This window comes from Leguminivora glycinivorella, chromosome 8 (genome assembly GCF_023078275.1).
Source record: "Leguminivora glycinivorella isolate SPB_JAAS2020 chromosome 8, LegGlyc_1.1, whole genome shotgun sequence".
Lineage (NCBI taxonomy): Eukaryota > Metazoa > Arthropoda > Insecta > Lepidoptera > Tortricidae > Leguminivora > Leguminivora glycinivorella.
In genome coordinates this window covers 3,750,073-3,771,036 of record NC_062978.1, presented here as the reverse complement: position 1 = coordinate 3,771,036, position 20,964 = coordinate 3,750,073, and the positions used below count along the sequence as shown (strand labels likewise).

Genomic DNA, 20,964 nt, shown 5'->3' with positions numbered 1-20,964 from the left:
CGTAGGCACTAGTTTTTTACCAAAGCGACTGCCATCTGACCTTCCAACCCGAAGGTTACACTAGACCTTATTGGAATTAGTCCGGTTTCCTCACGATGTTTTCCTTCACCGAAAAGCGACTGGCAAATATCAAATGACATTTCGCACATAAATTCCGAAAAACTCATTGTGCGAGCCGGGGTTCGAACCCGCGACCTCCGGAACGAAAGTCGCACGTACTTACCGCTAGGCTACCAGCGCTTCAACACAATCCCAAACTAAAATTAAATATCCAACTAAAGTATCAGTGATATGTAGATATCTAGGTGTAGGTAAGTATCTACCTACTTATAAATGGACGGAAAAGGGGTATAAGTAATGTAATTTGGTGGTTTTGTACACTAGGTGAGTTCGGTTAGGTAGACAGAAATAATTTGTAATAAAATAAATTTTACCCATGTATACGACTCATTAATGGGAACTATAATAGTTATGTTTATTAGGCTACTTGATCCGTTTATTAAAGTCTGTCTTATATGATTAAGTACTGTCCAATTAACCGAAATAAAATATTACCATATTTTATTATGACCTAAAAACAGTAAAAAATATATTTAAAGTATTTTTACTTTTACGTAATCAGTGAAAACAACACAGTCATGTTAATCTATAGATTGTCTGTGCATCAGGTCATTCTACTCGAAAACAATATTTTCTGACTTTTTAAGTATGAGGCGTAAAGTTCAATATGTCAGTGATTGTTTTGACATGCATTAAGGTTCGAATTCGATGACGTCAAAATAAATAAATAATTACACACATTTTTAATCGAAAATACGTAGTCATCATACACTTTTAATACCCCAAATCTATAGATATTGATTTTTTATGTTAAATACTACAGAAGAAAATCATTTTTATGCCAAATTCGATATGAGTCTAGTAGCCTATTTAGTTTATTATAGTGGTATTTACCAAGAACGATTTAATATTGGACTGACAAAGCCCATACAAAAAAGCGTACCCCTGAAATATATGGGCCTTTTAGGCTTAAAACTAGATGGCGCTGTTCGAAGCCTGGAAGTGACCAGAATCATATTTTACCCAAATATTTTTGCGTGTTTATAAAAACACGAGTATTATAAGAATAAATGACATATTTCTTTATTTTTAAATTATGATATCACGTCAATACACATTTTGAAAAAAAAAATGTTTAAGCATCATCAGCATAGTTATGATAGTATTTAATAGGTGGCGCTAAAAAATCGAGGTACGATTCTTACTATGAAGTATGTAAATCCTATATATAAATAATCCTTGGTGGTACTTATTGAGGATGGGAGAGGATCGTGGTGTGAGAAGAGCATATATGGGCCACCCGAGTGGAAAACGTCCGCGTGGGCGTCCCAGATATCGCTGGTGCGAGGAAGCCCTGCTTTCAGGACAGGTCTTTACCTGTCCGCACTCGGTGTACCCAACTGGCGTGAAGTGGCGCAGGATATGGCAGAGTGGCGATCTCTTGTGTCGGAGGCCAAGATCCTTTTTGGGTCGCTGAGCCAGTGAAGTAGTAGTAGTAGTAGTAATAGGTACTTATTGAAAAAAAAAAGAATGTGATATTTCACTGTTTAACCCTTAAATGCATGAATTTTTCTTTTAACGAGATATTATATGTGATAGACAATGGTTTTCTAATTCTGGGAAAAATAATAAAAAAAATATTTAAAATCGTTTTTTATACTAAATCAGTGTTAGAAGTTAAAGAGGCCTAATCTTATTTATATAAATATATCGTAATTGGTAAGTTTTATTTAAAAAACTGACTACTATAAAAAGGTACACTATTTGTAAAACCTCTATGATAAAATGTTTAAACATAAACTAATTAGCTAATTACTAACTCCGAAAAAATCAGCCTAAATCACATACTTAAAACCGCCCTCGTTCTGTTTTTTCACACTTTTCCGCCCTTTCATGTTAATCCTTAAATAATAAATCATTACATACATACATACAACATACATACAATCACGCCTGTATCCCATAAAGGGGTAGGCAGAGCACATGAAACTACTAAAGCTTCAGTGCCACTCTTGGCAAGTAAGGGGTTGAAAGAAAATGAAACTGTGACATTGCAGTGACAGGTTGCCAGCCTCTCGCCTACGCCACAATTTAACCCATATCCCACAGTCGCCTTCTCCGACACCCACGGGAAGAAAGGGGGTGGTGAAATTCTTAACCCGTCACCACACAGGCAAAAAAAAAATCATTATATTGTTTAATTTATTTAATTGTTTATTAAATAATAATAAATAACAAATAATAATTAAGCAATACATGTGATTTTGGATAGCTACATATCGAGCCACGGGCTATCAAATATATGATGCGTATATACATCACCATGCATTTAAGGGTTAAGACGATAAAAGAATATTATAATTACTAGGCTTGTGCCGTTTCGTTCGTTGATCGGAGCGCTCCGATCTCGTTCAATCGCTCCCATGAACTAGTTCGCTCTTTTAGGTCTTTTGCTCATTTAGTTCAGCCAGACCAGCGACCACTGCGGTCGAAAAAATCAGAACGAATGGGACCGAATAGTGTCAAAATTATACGAATAGTCCACAGATAGTAACATTCCGTGCCGAAAGGTTATAAGTAACCGAAGTTTAATATGAAAACTTGACTTTTTTTGTTGCTCTGCTAAGTAGCTCTCGCTCTCGGTCGGCGCAGTCACACATTCGTTCTCGATCCAAACCGCTCGCGCTCGCTGATCCTATACTGAACTAAATGAGCAAAGACCGATTTTCAGACCACGGAAAGATTCAGTTCATTTCGGTCATTGATGGGATTTTATTCCTAACAGTTCATAGTTCGTGAACGACACAAGCCTAATAATTACCAGCAGTTCTAGAAATGTTTCTACAAAAATTAAAGAAAAAGTTAAATTTGTTTTTTTTATTCCTATTTTGTAACCAAGATTTTTTTTGATGTATTGAGATTTTAGTAAGTAGTTCTCTACTTCTAGTAGTACTTTCTCTAGTATCTATATTTTCTTAATTATAGCAATTATCCTGTATATGTCTTGCGAAAGTCGACATTATTATTAAATGTTGGTAACAAAATAGGACCAATTAAAATTTGCTGACGTGGCTATGTACAAACTTTTTGAGAACTGCTGTTACATTGAAATATTTGTCAGTATTCAGGGAGGAAAATGAGGAAATAAATAGCGGAGTATTAAATCGGAATCTATTGATGAACACCGCAACAATTTATATTGGACTTAAAAAACATCGACATATCTCTAAAGTATTGTCTCTAATCTATTAGGACCTAATCCCGAGGGTTGGCACAGGCACTAGTTTTAAAAAAAAGCGACACTGCCAACAAAACCATGCGCGGGGAAAATGTGTGTGTGTACGTGTTTCAAAATCGGGGAAAGATCATTTTATCACTTTTTCTCAAATAACTTTTACTCCTCGCCCGAAAATTAAAAAAAAATATTTTGGTGATCTTTTAATGTCCATGAAAATTTAAATAATATATAAAAACCGGCCAAGAGCGTGTCGGGCCACGCTCAGTGTAGGGTTCCGTAGTTTTCCGTATTTTTCTCAAAAACTACTGAACCTATCAAGTTCAAAACAATTTTCCTAGAAAGTCTTTATAAAGTTCTACTTTTGTGATTTTTTTCATATTTTTTAAACATATGGTTCAAAAGTTAGAGGGGGGGGGGACGCACTTTTTTTCCTTTAGGAGCGATTATTTCCGAAAATATTAATATTATCAAAAAACTATCTTAGCAAAACCTTATTCATTTTTAAATACCTATCCAACAATATATCACACGTTGGGGTTGGAATGAAAAAAAAATCAGCCGCCACTTTACATGTAGGGGGGGGTACCCTAATAAAACATTTTTTTCCATTTTTTATTTTTTCACTTTGTTGGCGTAATTGATATACATATTGGTACCAAATTTCAGCTTTCTAGTGCTAACGGTTACTGAGATTATCCGCGGACGGACGGACGGACGGACGGACGGACGGACAGACAGACATGGCGAAACTATAAGGGTTCCTAGTTGACTACGGAACCCTAAAAATGAAAAGATATTTATTTACCAACACAAGAAACAATGGAATTTTAATTAATACAGAAAAACAAATACCTACAGTATAAATAGAAGCTTAAGAGGAGGTAAACAATAAGAGCTGATTTTGCTAAGCCTTTTTTTATACTTCGTCGATGGCAAACAAGCATACTGTCCACCTGATAGAAAGCGGTCACCGTCACCTATGGACGCCTGCAACTCAAGGAATGTCACGTGCGCGTTTGCAACCCATTTGAAGCTTCTGTACACTCCAATTTGCTGTGTTAAGTACACAGCAAAAAAGAGTGCCTAAATAAAACCTTCCAGCGACAAGCGATTTCTTCTAGACAACCTTCTGGTAGCGCAGTTTAATAAATACGAGTACCTATTTGCCTTTCAGTAGAAATACAATATACGAAACAATAGTACATTGTGCAACGTGGGGCGGAAGTTACATATTGCAAACGACAGTAATAAATCGCAACTGCTTGCCGGAGCGATTTAAAGACTCGAGTTTGAAATATTCTTACGCCCCGATGACACGCAATATTTTTATCACACTGGAAATGTAAAAATTATGTAAATAGATATAAAAAACAAATACGGTACTAAACATTTCACCACACCCTTGGGCATGATTTTTATATAACACCCGCTATAGGGAACTTGACTATTCTTAAAATAATAGTTATTTGTTGTACAAGGGTGCAAAGTTGTATTTTAACGCCGAGTGTGGAATTGAAAAACGAGCAAGTGAAAGGATCCTATAGTTGAACCACGAGCGAAGCGAGTGGTTCGAAAATAGAATCCTGAACTTGGCGAGTTTTTCAACACACGAGAAGTAAAATACATTTGCACCCGTGTGTAACACAAAACTTTTCCCCTCACTATAGCGAGGAAAGTACAACGCAAAAAACGCGTTAATCACTGCTTCCAGTAGTTCCACAGGTGGTAAAACATCTTCATCACTAGATTAACCCACTTTTTTCAATTTTAAAACAGAAAATTTGGCTATATTCAAGGTTAAATTCAATTCAATTCAAATTATTTTATTGCATTAATCACATTACATAATTAGGTGGTACAATAGATAGTGCGGTATACATGTGACACCCTGCAAGGGCACAGCAAGTTTTACTTAAAACTAACATGCACATACATTATTTTTAATGTAAGGGAGAGAGCCATCAACATTTTCACTCCTCGTTTGTGTCTTCAAAATACTCGTTTAAATTATAGTAACATTTTTGAATTAAATATACTTTTAAGCGTTTTTTAAAGAGTGGCAGTTTTTCTATACTTCTGATCGAATTTGGTAGGTGATTGTAAATTTTTATAACCATATACGGGGGGCTTGACGTAACTATTTTTAATGTTGAGAGGGGCAATTTCAGTTTGTTTAAGTCGCGATTATTTCTTTTCATTTTTGATGTGGTCGGAGTAAATAAATTCATTTGATTTCTTACAAATTTACATGATTCCAAAATGTACATGGAAGTGAGGGTCAACGTTTGAAGTTCCCAGAAGTGGTGCCTGCATGACTCCATCTGAGCTATGTTTGAGAGTATTCGGATACACCTCTTTTGGAGAATGAAAATTTTTTATGTCTCGCAGCTATTTCCCCACAGTACGATACCGTATGACATTCTAGAGTAGGCATAAGCATAGTAGACAGAAAGAGCTGTTTGGAAGTCGGTCGTTCGTTTGAGGTGTTCTAGGGCAAATTTAAAGGAGGAAAGCTTTTTTGCTAATCTCTCAATGTGAGGTTTCCAGTTCATGCTAGTGTCGAGGTCGATGCCCAATACTGTAGCTGTGTTTACTGATTCTAAAGTTTTATCATTATAATTAAACGTAATGGATAGTGGTTGTTTTTGATAGGGCTTAAATTGAATTATTTTAGTTTTTTCTAAATTTAGTTGAAGATTATGAAGGTCTAGCCATTTCTCGATATTTTTCATTGATGATTTTAACTTATTTTCAGCTTCTAGTTCATTAGAACATGAAAAAAGCACCGAAACGTCATCTGCAAAAAGAGCGCTATGATGTTCTATTGCGTTTGGTAGGTCATTGATATAGATTAAAAATAAAATACATCCGAGGACGCTACCTTGGGGTATTACTTTATCCACTTTACTATAGTTATTTGTTATACAAGGGGGCAAAGTTGTATTTTAACGCCGAGTGTGGAATTGAAAAACGAGCAAGTGAAAGGATTCTATAGTTGCACCACGAGCGAAGCGAGTGGTTCGAGAATAGAATCCTGAACTTGCGAGTTTTTTAACACACGAGAAGTAAAATACATTTGCATCACTATATTAACCCACTTTTTTCAATATTAAAGCAGAAAATTTGGCAGTTTCAAGGACAAATTACTTTATCCACTAGTGGATAAAATGCGTTTTTACCCGCTATTAAAGGAAAAATATTTTATACCATGCACGAAATAAAGCAGCAGATAATTATAAGAAACACATGGGCAGAAGTTATTTTTAAATCGAATTTCTATTTAATAAGTCCGGTAGAAATACATAAAGTAACTGAATTGACTGAAGTAATAAATTCCATATTAGCAAGTCGTTCAAATTCTTTGACAATTCGTTCAAGTTTTGACAGTTCTTTAACACGTTCGCTGCGGCAAGCCAAAACCTTAACCCAAAATCTAGTGCGTTACGAGGCCCAATCCGCCCCGTAATAGTTTACATCGTAGTGCGTTACGGGTATAAAAGTGCCCCGTACGCCTAAGTCTGTTAAAAGTGCTGTAAGTTCCTGAAATATTGAATTTTCCAATATTTTTTTGACTAACTGTAAGAGTATGAAATTTCCTACGTCTCATTATCCCCGCACGTGGATACGATAAAAACTCACAAAATTATATAGAAAAGAAAATACGGGGTTATTTTATCCCCGTATCGCACTAAAATTGAAAAAATACGGGGCTCAGTACACCCCGTAACGCATGTAATGTATTAAGGTCGATAAATTAGTAGTGATGGGAAATAAAAAAATCGATGTATTAATAAAAACATTACACATCAAAAATATGATACTTCGCACTCTTGTATTTTTGTGAAAGTAGTTAATGTAATTAAGTAACAAAGATAAATAAAATAAGATAAACCACCACCGTTTTTACGTCTTAAAAACATATATTTAATTACCTGCCTGCAATTAGATGTCAATTTGTGGTGATTTTGACGTTTACTGTGTGGGATAACCTTTGTTTTTGGAGTATAGTATTTCTAACGTGTGGTTCGAGCGCTTCATTTTTAATTTGCCGATAACAAGTATTTCAGTAAGCACTGCACTAGCAATACTGTGCCCACAACCCCGTACGGGCCAGCAAATTCTTTTACGGGGTTCACGGAGGCCCGTATCGCACTAGAAGGTAATTTTTGTCCCCTGGTCGGTACAGGGTTCCTGAGACCCCGTATATAATTAATATATCAATAAATAATACTTTTGAACAGAAATCCAAATGTATATTTGTCAATTTCGTAGTTGTAAAAATGACCAAAATACAGCTTCCGCACCAGCGGAGTGAACACAATGTTTCTCACCCGCACTGAGTGATGACAGCGTACGGGGTTCAAAAATCCCCGTAACGCAGTGAACGTGTTAAAAGAAGCTGATTTGACTAGGAGGCAAGTAGCCTATATTTAGCACATTTACGAGTAGTGTGCGAGTGTGATAAAAAAATAGTATACTAACACACATCTGTATTATTTTCTGTAACCGCATAAATACTATCAAAATAACTTTTTAATACCTACTTAATTAAGTAAAACCCTACACTCACCTCGTTGGTCGGGCTAATAAATTAATATACTCAATTTAATAAAATTATTTAAGGCAACTATTTTATGAGAGTGGTTGATACTCGAAAATAAACTCCGTTTAGAGTTCAGCGAACTGAAAGTAATAATATTTTAATAGCCGAAATATTTCGTTTCATTAAATTGTTTATAAATCTGAACCCTCTTGTCCTTACTAGTCTAAAGTTCATTGACACTCCTTACTTAGTGTTATAATAGTTTAAAATATTGTTGTAAGCTTTTTAAAAACTACACCGTGTTTTTTTTTTGTTTTCTGTTAAATTCATCACGTAGCTAGGTTCATTATCAGAAACCAACCTGTATATCACTTTTAGTTAAATTCGCAAAAAAAAAATTTCATCATTTTCATACATAATAAATGAATTTATTAGTGTGAGAGACCCTTAAGAATAACATTCAAGATAGTGTCAAGTGATTGACGGCACATGTCAAAACAAATAATATGAGGAATCCGTAAAGGTTGTCACACACGTGTTCCGTAATTATCTTTATTTTTTTAAAAACTCGATAACCGTAATAGTTAAGACGCTAGTTTCTTAGAGAAATTAATTGTGTTTGATCTAAAGAACCTTTCCTTAAAGTTAACGGAATTCAATAAAAACAGGTATTACGATCGGTTACACCCCTGTGTGCGTAGCCGAATGCACAAACGCTGACGAAACACTCACGATAATATCTCTTTCGTAGCTATCTATCTCTCGCTCTTGCGTATTGGCACGACAGAGCCAGACTACATTTCTGCGGCGTTTCGATGGCGTTTCGTTTTGCAGAAATGCCATTCGGCTACGGGGCCTGGTCGGCCTTAAACCGTTCTCTCCTACGAATTTAAATTAGTAGTATTTTTAATTTAGTAATGAAAACAATTAATTATGTGTAAAATTATTAATTAATTACTGTTTGATGGATGTGGCACTTGAAAAGTGATGCTTTTAAAACACCACACTAATAATAGGCTAGTTTCCTACTAGTCAAATCAGCTTCTTTTTAAGAAATGTCAAAACGATTTGCTAATATGGAATTACTACGAAATACTGAGGAGTGACGTCACGGTCAATTCATTTACTTTATATCTTTCTTTTTGACATATTAAATAGAAATTGTGTTTAAAAATAACTACTGTCCATATTTTTCTTCTAATTATGTGGTGCTTTATTTCGTGCACTGCATAACATATTTTATTTTAAGTATAGGAAACTACCCTATTGGTATTTTTTCTACGTCGGTGGGTAACGACGGGCCGGATCACCTTTGGACGTGTTTTACTGCAGAGATGTTACAAGCGTGTTGGTGACCATTATGTTACCTAGGATAAGGATATAGAATAGAATAGAATAAACATTTATTCGTGAACACAGGCAAGACAAAATACACATAATAACAACAAGACAGAAAGGCCACGAAATGGCCTCATCTCAGCGTGTTGCTGGTGACTTGCCCTTGTGGAATTCTAGCTACGTTACTCATCGGCAGGAACGCAATATTACGAGTATGCGTAGGATCTGTCATATTCTAATGTCAAGCGGGGCTCCGTCGATATCGCTAAGATGAAACGGAAAAAATATTTTAGGCATTTTACGTTCTAGACCGTCCGAGATCGACTCCCTGACTGACTGATTAATTAACGCAAAGCTGAAACTACAAATGTTAGAGAGTTAAAATTTGCCAATATCAAAAATAATAACATAACAAAATCAAACATTATTAAACTTCAAACTCATTAATGTTCAATGTAACTAAAGGTTCATTCAGTCATCTGGTCTGGTGGTCCGCTCTATGGTGCTTATTATACGAGAAAAATCGGTGTATAAAAAATTAAATGTATTAATTTGCAGGTCATGTTGAGCAACTTTTAGGACAAACCTCTATAAATTATGTGTATAACCTGGGAGTTGGTGTGGGGGTATTAGTTAGTATTACATCAGATGCCGGGAAAGAAGGACTTACAGGCTGAGTAGGTATATTAGGTATCTACTACGGATAGTGATACGAAGCCTGTAACTCCTGTAAGCCCTTTTCACGGCGAGGCAGAGCTTTTCTATATTTATATATAGACAACATTTAATTGAGCAACATTTCGAGCAATAAAATTTAGAGTTTATGGTTTAAAAAAAACAAACATATATTATATGTATAATAAGTATGTATTTATCTATTTAAGTATCTATATCGTCGCTTAGCACCCATAGTACAAGCTTTGCTTAGTTTGGGGCTAAGTTAATCTGTGTAAGGTGTCCCCAAATATTTATTTATTTATTTATTTAATAAGATTAGCTAATTCAGCTATTGCCAACTACTAGATTTTGAAATTATTCAATCAGCTCTCACTGGTCCGCTATTTTGAATAAAAAATACGTTCACAAAATAAAAATCTAACATAGGGCAAGCTGGGTAAGGTTGTAACAGTTTTACTCTGAAGAAGAACTTTACTTACTTTGGTTGTAAAAGTTTTAGTTTTACTTTCAACCCGATACCCAGGAGTTAGAACTTAAATGCCCCGTCTATACTTCCACGATCTCCTGAAGACTGGTTACTTAAATCTCGCTTTACTTCAGGTTCGACGTACTAGTAAACGGTGGAGGAGCAGTGACGCTGCAATTCCAGCGTTCACCGTTCAAGCCGCTCCGGAAGACTGTCTTCGTGCCATGGAACCAGATCGTAGTGCTGCCACCTGTTGAGATGGAGCTCAGTGATGACAGCATCAAAGTGCCCACACCGAGGTAATTTCAAAATGGACCCTGGATCACTCCAGTGGCCACACAACAGTGACAATTATCGCCCGAGAGTGACACTTCGCCGTTTATTACCTGTTCAACAAAGAAATATTGACGCTGAGTAACAATGTTACTTATCAACCCAGAAATAGGCACACAGCCCTACAGCCCACAGCTTAGCAGAAGTGACAATGGTTGACGCTACGTGGCGATCGAAACGTAAATCTGCCTCTGTTGCGCCACTACAGAAGAGCGATGAGCATTTCTTTTTTTTTTTGCCAATAAAAAAATTTTGATTGTTTTAGGGAATTTTAGGTCAATTGTACTCAGAATCACGAGTACTTACAATCTCACTGGGAGACAAAAAGTGTCCCATAATTTCCATACATTTTTGTTACTTTCCTCTTTTGTTACCCCATACAACATGTACGGAAAATGGTAACAAAATAAGAAAACAATTTTTTTAACAACTAGGATTGAAAAAGCTAGTAGTTCTAAGTAGAAATAGCATTTTTTTTTCAAAAGTAGTTATCACACTTCATAAAAGTGGCAAAAAAAAAAGAAATGCTCGATAGCGAGTAGCTTATGATACGCTTACGAACCGTAAACGAGTGTGTCATGCTACATTTTTGTATTTAGCTCTGACATTATTCTTTTCCGTGTGGTGACGGGTTAAGAATTTCACCACCCCCTTTCTTCCCGTGGGTGTCGTAGAAGGCGACTGTGGGATATGGGGTAAATTGTGGCGCAGGCGAGAGGCTGGCAACCTGTCACTGCAATGTCACAGTTTCGTTTTCTTTCAACCCCTTATTTGCCAAGAGTGGCACTGTAACTTTTGCAGTTTCATGTGCTCTGCCTACCCCTATATGGGAAACAGGCGTGATTGTATGTATGTATGTATTATTCTTAAAATAACACTGAAATTTTAACAAGTTTCAGCTCAATTTTGATGCTGAAACTAAATTGGTACTCACTCAAGCCATTTCACCTGTCACTAGCGACAACTCTGAACTGAAAGGCGTAATTACCTTAATTCTTGCCTTCGGATTTATGCTATAGAAGTTCTATTTTAGTTGGCAGATTTAAGTTTAACTAAATTGTTTAAATATGCCCGGCAAATGAAAATAGCAATATGGAGACATTGTATTGTCGTTCCGTTTTTCCTACGTACAATTTTAAAGGGACTATCACCACAGTGTCGCCACTTCACTACTGTTTTTAGGGTTCCGTAGTCAACTAGGAACCCTTATAGTTTCGCCATGTCTGTCTGTCCGTCCGTCCGTCCGTCCGTCCGTCCGTCCGTCCGTCCGCGGATAATCTCAGTAACCGTTAGCACTAGAAGGCTGAAATTTGGTACCAATACGTATATCAATCACGCCAACAAAGTGCAAAAATAAAAAATGAAAAAAAAATGTTTTATTAGGGTACCTCCCCTATATGTAAAGTGGGGGCTGATAGTTTTTTTCATTCCAACCCCAACGTGTGATATGTTGTTGGATAGGCATTTAAAAATGAATAAGGGTTTACTAAGATCGTTTTTTGATAATATTAGTATTTTCGGAAATAATCGCTCCTAAAGGAAAAAAAAGTGCGTCCCCCCCCTCTAACTTTTGAACCATGTGTTTAAAAAATATGAAAAAAATTACAAAAGTAGAACTTTATAAGGACTTTCTAGGAAAATTGTTTTGAACTTGATAGGTTCAGTAGTTTTTGAGAAAAATACGGAAAACTACGGAACCCTACACTGAGCGTGGCCCGACACGCTCTTGGCCGGTTTTTTGTATAAAGGTTAAGTAAACATGTCGTCGATTTCAACAGAATTTCTTTTCTTAATCTAAAGTTCTAAACATGGCACACACAGGTTAACGTCAGTATTAATAAAGTTTAACAAGGGGTCACGATTATCATAAAGCAGTAATTTAAAGAGGATGCTCACCTGTCTTTAAAAAGTAATCTGAATAACAATTTGGTCAACATTTAATTTTTGATTTCTTTCCAACTCTAGATCACCACCTCGCCTAGACTGGACCCCGTCTCCGCAGTGGTGGGAGGTGCAAGCCCCGCCGTGCACGGCGCACGATCACGAGCGACTGCGACCTGAAGTGGTCGCCGTGCCGCCGCTGGCTGCTCCTGCTGCCTCGTCCGCCACGCCTACTGTCATCTACCCTGAGGCTCAGGTACCCACTATTCATCACCAACTCCAGGGCATAGCCACGACTGCACTGGACTCCGTCTCCGCAGTGGTGGGAGGTTCAGCCTTTGCCGTGCACGGCTCATGACCACGAGACTGCGGCCTGAAGTGATAGCAGTTCCGCCGCTGACTGCTCCTGCTGCCTCGTCCGCCACGCCTACTGTCATCTAACCTGAGGCACAGGTAACAAAACATTCACTACCAACTTCAGATTACGGCCACGTGGTCTGGATTCCGTCTTCACACATGATGAACCCACTATGGCTATAACTATATGTACCTACTGTACGCTCGTAAAAGGTATTTAGAGAGTGTGGGACGCCGATCTCACTAATGGCTAGAGTAGCGCTTTATCTTATTTTTCTCGCAAAATAGGCAGGACGTCGACTTGTGAAAAATGTCCTGCGTAGCTAATGAATGCAAGTATTTTCGTTGTAATTACAGTTACAAGCAGAAGATCGACTTCGTAAATAAAAGACATATCCGCTGAAAAATTCGGTATAAACACTTTCAATAACCCAACGTATTTTTACAGATTGTAAGTGAAACCATCGGCATCCCCGGTTCTGCAGTGAAGCTGACCTACCGTTCGTCTCAAGCCGCTGGCTACCTTTCCTGCGTGCACGTGCAACTCACTCGGAAGGTCGTGCCGGCTGCGCTGGCTCGAGTCCATGTGCGGGTTGAGATCGAAGGGTCCCTACACACACATACCTATGAAGCCGATCCGGATTTGACACATGTGTTCGCATGGAACAAAAGAAACGTTTACAAACAAAAGGTAACTACTGAATGACTTGCTTATATTCTCTCATAATAAAGTGGTAAAGTAACCAATGGCTTACATAATGTTTTACTTCCAGGTATACGGCCAAGCTCAAGCTAAGATTTCAATTGGATACGAATATTCCTCATGTTCTGCGATCGTATGGGAAACACAGACCGCTACCTTGGCTGGATTTGATGTGGACATATCTGACATCGGAGGGTGGGGCTTGGACATTCATCATCATTATAATTTCCATGAAGGAATCTTGCAAAAAGGCGATGGTGCGCTGCTTCATTTGAAACAATACCCTAGAACCGTGCAGGTATGTAATTTAAATATGTACTTATGTAATTTGTTTCATCACAGATCTGCTATTCTTTTTTTTTTTTCATCGTAAGGGACTTATAATAATTATTTTTGTTTTCAGGTTGTGATGGGAACTGGCCTCCAGCGTCCGTTAAATTGTCCTGACCATTGCAATGGCAAGGCAGCCGACGCTCGGCTCCTGACACCGACCGCATTGACTTCTGGCCCTGATGGATCTCTGTACGTTGGAGACTTCAATCTTGTGCGACGAATCACTACAGAAGGAGTTGTGACTACTGTTCTTCGACTAGAGTAAGCTACTACACTAAACACTAATAATTGGAATTTTATAAAATGATTGTGAAGCAAATAATCTAACCTTGTTTTTTTCATTCTAGGACCACCCAAGTTGCATATCAATACTACATGTGTATATCGCCAGCAGATGGAAATCTTTACATATCAGACTCCGAAAGACACCAAGTGCGGAGAGTAATCTCTTTAGAGAAAGTGCGTGATCCATCCTTAAATTCTGAACCCGTGGTAGGTAACGGGGACCGTTGCGTGCCTGGCGACGAATCCAACTGCGGTGATGAGGGACCGGCTGACAAGGCTAAACTGTCTCATCCCAAAGGACTTGCTATCGCGGCAGATAGAACGATGTATATCGCAGATGGAACAAATATAAGAGCCGTAGATCCAAATGGAATCATTCATACCTTAGTCGGCCACCATGGACATCACAATCACTGGTCACCGGTTCCCTGTCGGGGCGCCATTGCTCCTTATGAAGCCCAGCTTCAATGGCCTACTGGAGTAGCTCTCTCGCCTTTAGACGGCTCCCTTTACTTCATCGATGACAGAATCATACTCAAGTTAACTGTCGATATGAAAATTAAGGTTGTCGCCGGGCAGCCTTCACACTGCCGACTGAGCAGTGATGGGAAACCGACCAACAAAGCTACAAATAAAACCGACACAGAATTCAGGGAAGACTCCAGTCTGGGAACGATTCAAGCATTAGCATTTGCTCCAAGTGGAATTTTATATGTCGCAGAGTCCGATTCCAAGAAAATGAATTCGATAAAATCTATCGATCCTTCTGGAAAGATTACGCATTTCGCTGGAAAGGTACAAGAGAACTTAAAAGAGTTGAGTTGCGAGTGCAACTCGTCGGTGCCTGTGACGGCTGTGCCGGCGAACGCTCGCGACGAGGGCGCGGGCTGCCCGTGCCGCCTCAGCGTCGCGGCGGGAGATGAACCTCCTACTAGCACTGAGACTTTATTATCCTCAAATGCTAAGTTCCAAACTATTTCTGCTCTTGCCGTTACTCCGGATGGTGTGCTCAACGTCGTTGATCAAGGTAACACAATATTTAAATCACAAAACAGTTTCTATAATCTATATTTTCACCAGTCAATACTCATACTAATGATTTATCTTCTTTATAGGATCCCTGCATATTTTGGCATTAAAACATTACCTGCCAACACATGACGAGAACGGCGAATTCAGAATCCCTAATCCACCAACATCGGAGATTTATGTGTTCAATCGCTACGGACAACACATCACGACGAAAGATTTAACATCTGGAAAGACAAGATATTCATTCTTATATTCTAAGAATACCAGCTTTGGGAAACTATCTGCAGTTACTGACGCGTCGGGCAACAAGATACAGCTACTCAGAGATTACAGTAACGTGGTCAGTTCGATTGAGAACACTCAAGATCACAAACTTGAATTGAAAGTGTCGGGTATTGGTTACCTAACGAAGATCACAGAGAAGGGAACAACTGAAATTGAATTAGATTACGATGCTAACACAGGATTATTGAACAGCCGTTCAAGGGTGCGTATTGAATAATAGTTATATTGTTGTGCGTATTAACCGCGCTTTATAAAGATAACATGTATTTTATGCTATTTGGTTTGTTACAGGCTGGAGATACCGTCATCTACAACTATGATGAACTCGGCAGAGTCACGAAAATAATAATGCCTTCCGGAGAACCAGTTCATATAACTTCGGGCCTTGCTAAGAATTATGGCTTAGCGGTTACCGTATCCAATCCATCTAGCAGCATACCCGTTGGAGTAGCTAAGAAATGCGAATACGTACTTCATGGCCAGTCATTTAAACAGATCACAATTAATAACGGCAAGCAAGTCACTGAGGGACGCATCTACTCTAACAACACTTTGCTGCTCGAGACTCCGTGGACGGGCAAGTTTGAGAGCATCGCGGCTGCCAAACATCCTCTGCTAGAGGCAGCTTTACCCATCGAAGCAGAGATGCTTCATATGTGGTCTCATCAAACTACCACGTTCGGTGACAATCTCGTCAACAACATGTACTCACTGTATACACTTGTAGGTGATGTTAGGAATCCCCAGCAAACCCTTAATAGAGAGATATGGGTGAACGACTCGAGAGTCTTGATCATTGAATTCGATCAATTTAAGAGTCGCGAGACTTTCTTCAATGCTGACAGGAATCCATTGTTTACGATTGCTTACGACGCAGGAGGATTACCATTGTCATTCATTCCTCATGGTGCTGGAGTACCGCTTAACATTTCTTACGATAGATTCTTCAGAATCAACGGTTGGAAGTGGGGTGTCAGCGAGGAAACTTATAACTATGATTCACATGGCATGCTCTCCGAAATAACCAGCCCTCAAGACGGCACGAAGAACATTTATTACAATGATGGAAACCTCGTATCCAAAATAACATTAGCTAGTCAAAGAAGCTTTAAATACCTTTACGATGATGACGGTGGTTTAACTCACGTCATCTTGCCTTCAGGAACCAACCACTCATTCAGCGTTCAGCCTTCTATAGGATTCTTAAGAATGACATACACTCCCCCCGGTTCTACAAAGAAATATTTACAACATTATTCTCACACCGGAGAGCTTTTGCAGACAGTGTTCCCCGGCGACGGCGCTAGGGTTGTTTACCGTTACTTCACCACCAATAAAGTATCGGAAGTTATTCACGGCGACGGTCAGACACAGATACATTATTCTGAAAGCAGCGGGCTGCCGTCGGAAATCTTACACGTGGACCGCGATGTGGACTACCGCTGGGAGTCTACTTACGCTGGAGGTTTGCTGATGGAGGAGAGGCTGGATTACGGCGCCAAAACTGGTCTTAGTAATGCGAAAATTATCTATGAATATGACAATAACTACAGAACAACTGCTGTTCAGGGCCGTATCGGCGGTCAGACTCTCATTCCTCACCATATAGTCTACAACTCTAAGACGGGAGCTCCGGAAGTTTTAGGACAGTTCACTGTCTCTAAACAGAAATGGAATGAGACTTCGGTTTATGATGGAATAGCGATGTTCTCCAGAGTCTTGAACAACCAATTCCTCGAGAAAGAAGTTACTGTTAACATCCATAGGATGGAAGTGTTTAGAATGGAGTTCTCATATGATAGACATGGACGGATTTCACAGACGCGAACACACACAAGGAATGTGGGAGTCAATACGTATACTAATGTCAAGAATTACACTTGGGACTGCGATGGCCAGCTCACTGGGGTTGAGGCTCAGGAGCCATGGGGTTTCCGGTACGATGACAATGGGAATATGCTCTCGTTAACTTACAGAGGGAACACAATTCCTATGGAATACAATGACATGGACAGAATCATCAAGTTCGGTGAAGGTCAATACAGATATGACAGTCGAGGTCTGGTGTCTCAGAATGCGAGAGAGGAGCGATTCCAGTACAATTCGAAGGGACTACTCATTAGGGCAACAAAGCGAGGAAGATTTGATGTCCGATACTACTATGACCATCTTGATAGGTATGTTGAAGTCCTTAGATATCTTAACTCAAATTTTTTTATTCGTATCCCCTGGCATACCATGTTAGATTCCAATAAAAACATATAGAACGTAAAGTTTTAATTGCTCATGTGTTTGTTACTCAAAGATTGCCAATATATACCAAAGTGGTTCATCTACTAACCTTTTATTTTTCTTTTCCAGACTTTCAACTCGTAAAGACAACTTCGGAAACGTAACTCAATTCTTCTACACGAACAAGGATAAACCTCACGAAGTCAGCCATATCTATTCTCCGCGTGAAAACAGGTTTATGACATTGGTCTACGATGACAGAGGACATCTTATTTATACACAGGTAAATATCAGTCTTCGTCACGATTCCATTTAGGTATTGTTAAGAATCTCATAACTTCACAAATTATTTATATAATATTTGTAAGACAATGTTAAATATCTCATAATTCTACCCAAATATTGATATATTGTTGTGTGTTGGCAACCCCGAGGGCGCCAAGGCGAGCTGTCAGTTAGTTTTTTTTCGGCGTAAAGAAGTGAACTTTGTTTCTGTGACGATTCGTAAAATAATAATAAATAGCACGAAGAACCCGTTTTGAAATCTTAATTACTATGTCGGTAAAATTATAATGAATCATGAATTTTAACCCAGATAACCCTAAATGCAAAAATTCTTACCCCCGGATTTTTCGGGATATTTTGGTATATTGTCACTTACCCACTAGAAAAAGCAAAAAAAAAAGAATCGTTATTATAATATCGTTTTTTGTTTTTAGGTGGCGCGACATAAGTATTACATCGCAACTGACCAATGCGGTACACCGGTCATGGTTTTCAACCAATACGGAGAGGGCATTCGGGAAATCATGAGATCTCCATACGGCCACATAGTCTACGATTCCAACCCCTACTTGTATCTACCCGTGGACTTCTGCGGTGGACTTCTCGACCAAGTCACATCGTTAGTTCACATGGCTAATGGAAAAGTCTATGACCCGCTGATTGGACAATGGATGTCACCGATTTGGGAGGACCTCATAGAGAGAATTGATAATCCCACACAACTGCACCTTTATAGATTCAACGGAAATGACCCGATCAATGTCAGGCCACAAAACAAGAAGCCAACCGGTAAGTTACAGAGCTTATTAATAGTCATTCATGTAATTTGAATTTACATCGCGTAAAACGAATTTGAAATCAATACATACCAACGTTGATTGGAACACAGTGGGAGCGTAGGTTCGTATCCTACCGACTGCGCCAATTAAACTACCGTGTACCGATACGACCTTCAAATCTTCAAGAAAAGAGCGTACACCCATCTTAAAGGCCGGCAACGCACCTCCAACACCTCTGGTGTTTCGGGTGTCCATGGGCGGCGGTGATCGCTTACCATCAGGCGACCTGTCTGCTCGTTTGCCTCCTATTCCATTAAAAAAAAAAGTGCTCAGAGACGCTCGCCAGGGACGCGTCAATGAAACTAAGTGCTCAGATCAAGATTTCTTTATTATTGTTCTTACCCACATGCATATTTAGTCACGACCTACCCACAAATGGGAATACCCGAATTTGATCGCCTTTCCTCAACGATTACATGTATGAAACGTAATTTTAATTTAACGATTCTGTTATCTTCAGATCACCTGGCGTGGTTGAACCTCCTCGGCTACGACACCAAGAGCCTGGCGCCGCAGCTGTACCCCGACGAGCTGCCGGGCGGCTCCGTGCTGCCCGCCGCGAGCGGCCGCGCCGTGTGGGGCGCCGCCGCCGGGCCCGCCGTCTCGCCCGCCATGACGCTGCGGCCCAGCGTCACCATCGAGTCCGGCTTCCTCTCGCACATGTCCAACAAGAGGATAGCCGACTTCCGCAGCCTCTCCATCCCCGCCATGTCCGAGCTCAAGACGGACGCGCTCGACCTGGCCCCGAAGAGGATCGGCTCCGACTCGGAGCCGCCGTTCGGCCGCGGCATCCTCGTGTCGCGCAACTCGCGCGGCCGCGCCGTCGTCACCGCCGTGCCGTCCGCGAACGCGATCTACCGCGACGTGTACACGTCCGTGTTCAACCGGTCTCACCTGCTGCCGTTCTCGCTGGTCGTGCACGGCGACCAGCAGGACGTGTTCTACTTCGTGAAGGAGGAGACGTGGCGCGCCGCCGACGACAAGCAGCAGCTGAAGCGCATGCAGGGCAAGCTGAACGTGACGTTCCACGACGTGACGGAGGGCGGGCGCTCGTACGCGGACGTGAAGATCCACGGGAAGACGAGCGTGGTGAACCTGCGGTACGGACGAGCGCCGAGCGCGAGCGCACGCGGCTGCTGCACCACGCGCGCGCGGCGGCGGTGCGCAAGGCGTGGCACCGCGAGCGCGAGGCGCTGCGCGGAGGACTCGGCGGCTCGCTGGAGTGGTCGGCGGCGGAGCTGGACGAGATCCAGAAGGCGGGCTCGGCGGCGGGCTACGAGGGCGAGTACGCGCACGACGTGGCGCGCTACCCGGAGCTGGCCGAGGACCCGTACAACGTGCGCTTCGTGAAGAAGCGCGCCGACCGCGCCGAGCGCCGCCGCCGGAAGCGCGCGTGCCCGAGCGTGCCCTGGTGGCTCCGGGACGACCTGTGCTAGTGACGTGCCGCCATCCATATGCCAAATCGTGTGAATGCGACCCGGGAGAGAGAGGACGGATGATTGCGCGAGTGAATGTCGATAAATATATTTTGTAAATAGTCTCTATTAATTGTTAATTGTTGATGTATGTATGTACGTATGGTAGACGCGAATCCCTATCGCTGTGTAAATAGTAAATTTTAATTTGCAGGGAGAGAATGGACCTTTTGAGAGGACTGATATTATAAATGTAATGTATGTATAAATAAGACGATTTATGTGAATATGAAATTATTTATACTTATTTATCGGTAAAAAGCTTCGATTGTGTCCAATGTTCTTATAAAATTTAGATGAAAACTATTTGAAAGAATAAAAGGCATACTTTTTTAACCAAAATCAATTGAAGTTTTAATTCATTACGTACTACCTAATACCAGCATCAAATGTCATATAAGTTAGTAACAAAAAACTTGGAGTACCAGATTTGGCAAATAATATTTTAATAGGACAAAATAGCGCGCACCTCACTGGGCAAAATATTAGGATTATTAATTAGGTCAGGTCTCAGGTACACTCAGGCCCGGTTTACTAACAAGAACATTGCGTACATAAGGAAATACAATAAAATGATATTTGTTACATGGTTTAGGTAAAA

At 40.0% G+C, this 20,964-nt stretch overlaps 1 protein-coding gene across 1 annotated transcript in view; it reads left to right on the top strand.

Moving 5' to 3' along the window:
- The window catches only part of LOC125228619 (teneurin-a), a 98,900-nt gene extending 78,195 nt beyond the window's left edge, over positions 1-20,705 (top strand). Inside the window, 12 exon segments of the mRNA XM_048133268.1 lie at positions 10,458-10,622; positions 12,622-12,793; positions 13,343-13,585; positions 13,668-13,895; positions 14,001-14,191; positions 14,278-15,242; positions 15,331-15,734; positions 15,824-17,709; positions 17,894-18,047; positions 18,484-18,838; positions 19,349-19,993; positions 19,996-20,705. Coding sequence (XP_047989225.1) covers positions 10,458-10,622; positions 12,622-12,793; positions 13,343-13,585; positions 13,668-13,895; positions 14,001-14,191; positions 14,278-15,242; positions 15,331-15,734; positions 15,824-17,709; positions 17,894-18,047; positions 18,484-18,838; positions 19,349-19,993; positions 19,996-20,324 — 5,737 coding nt within the window. The 3' untranslated portion in view covers positions 20,325-20,705.
- The last annotated feature ends 259 nt before the right edge of the window (positions 20,706-20,964 follow it).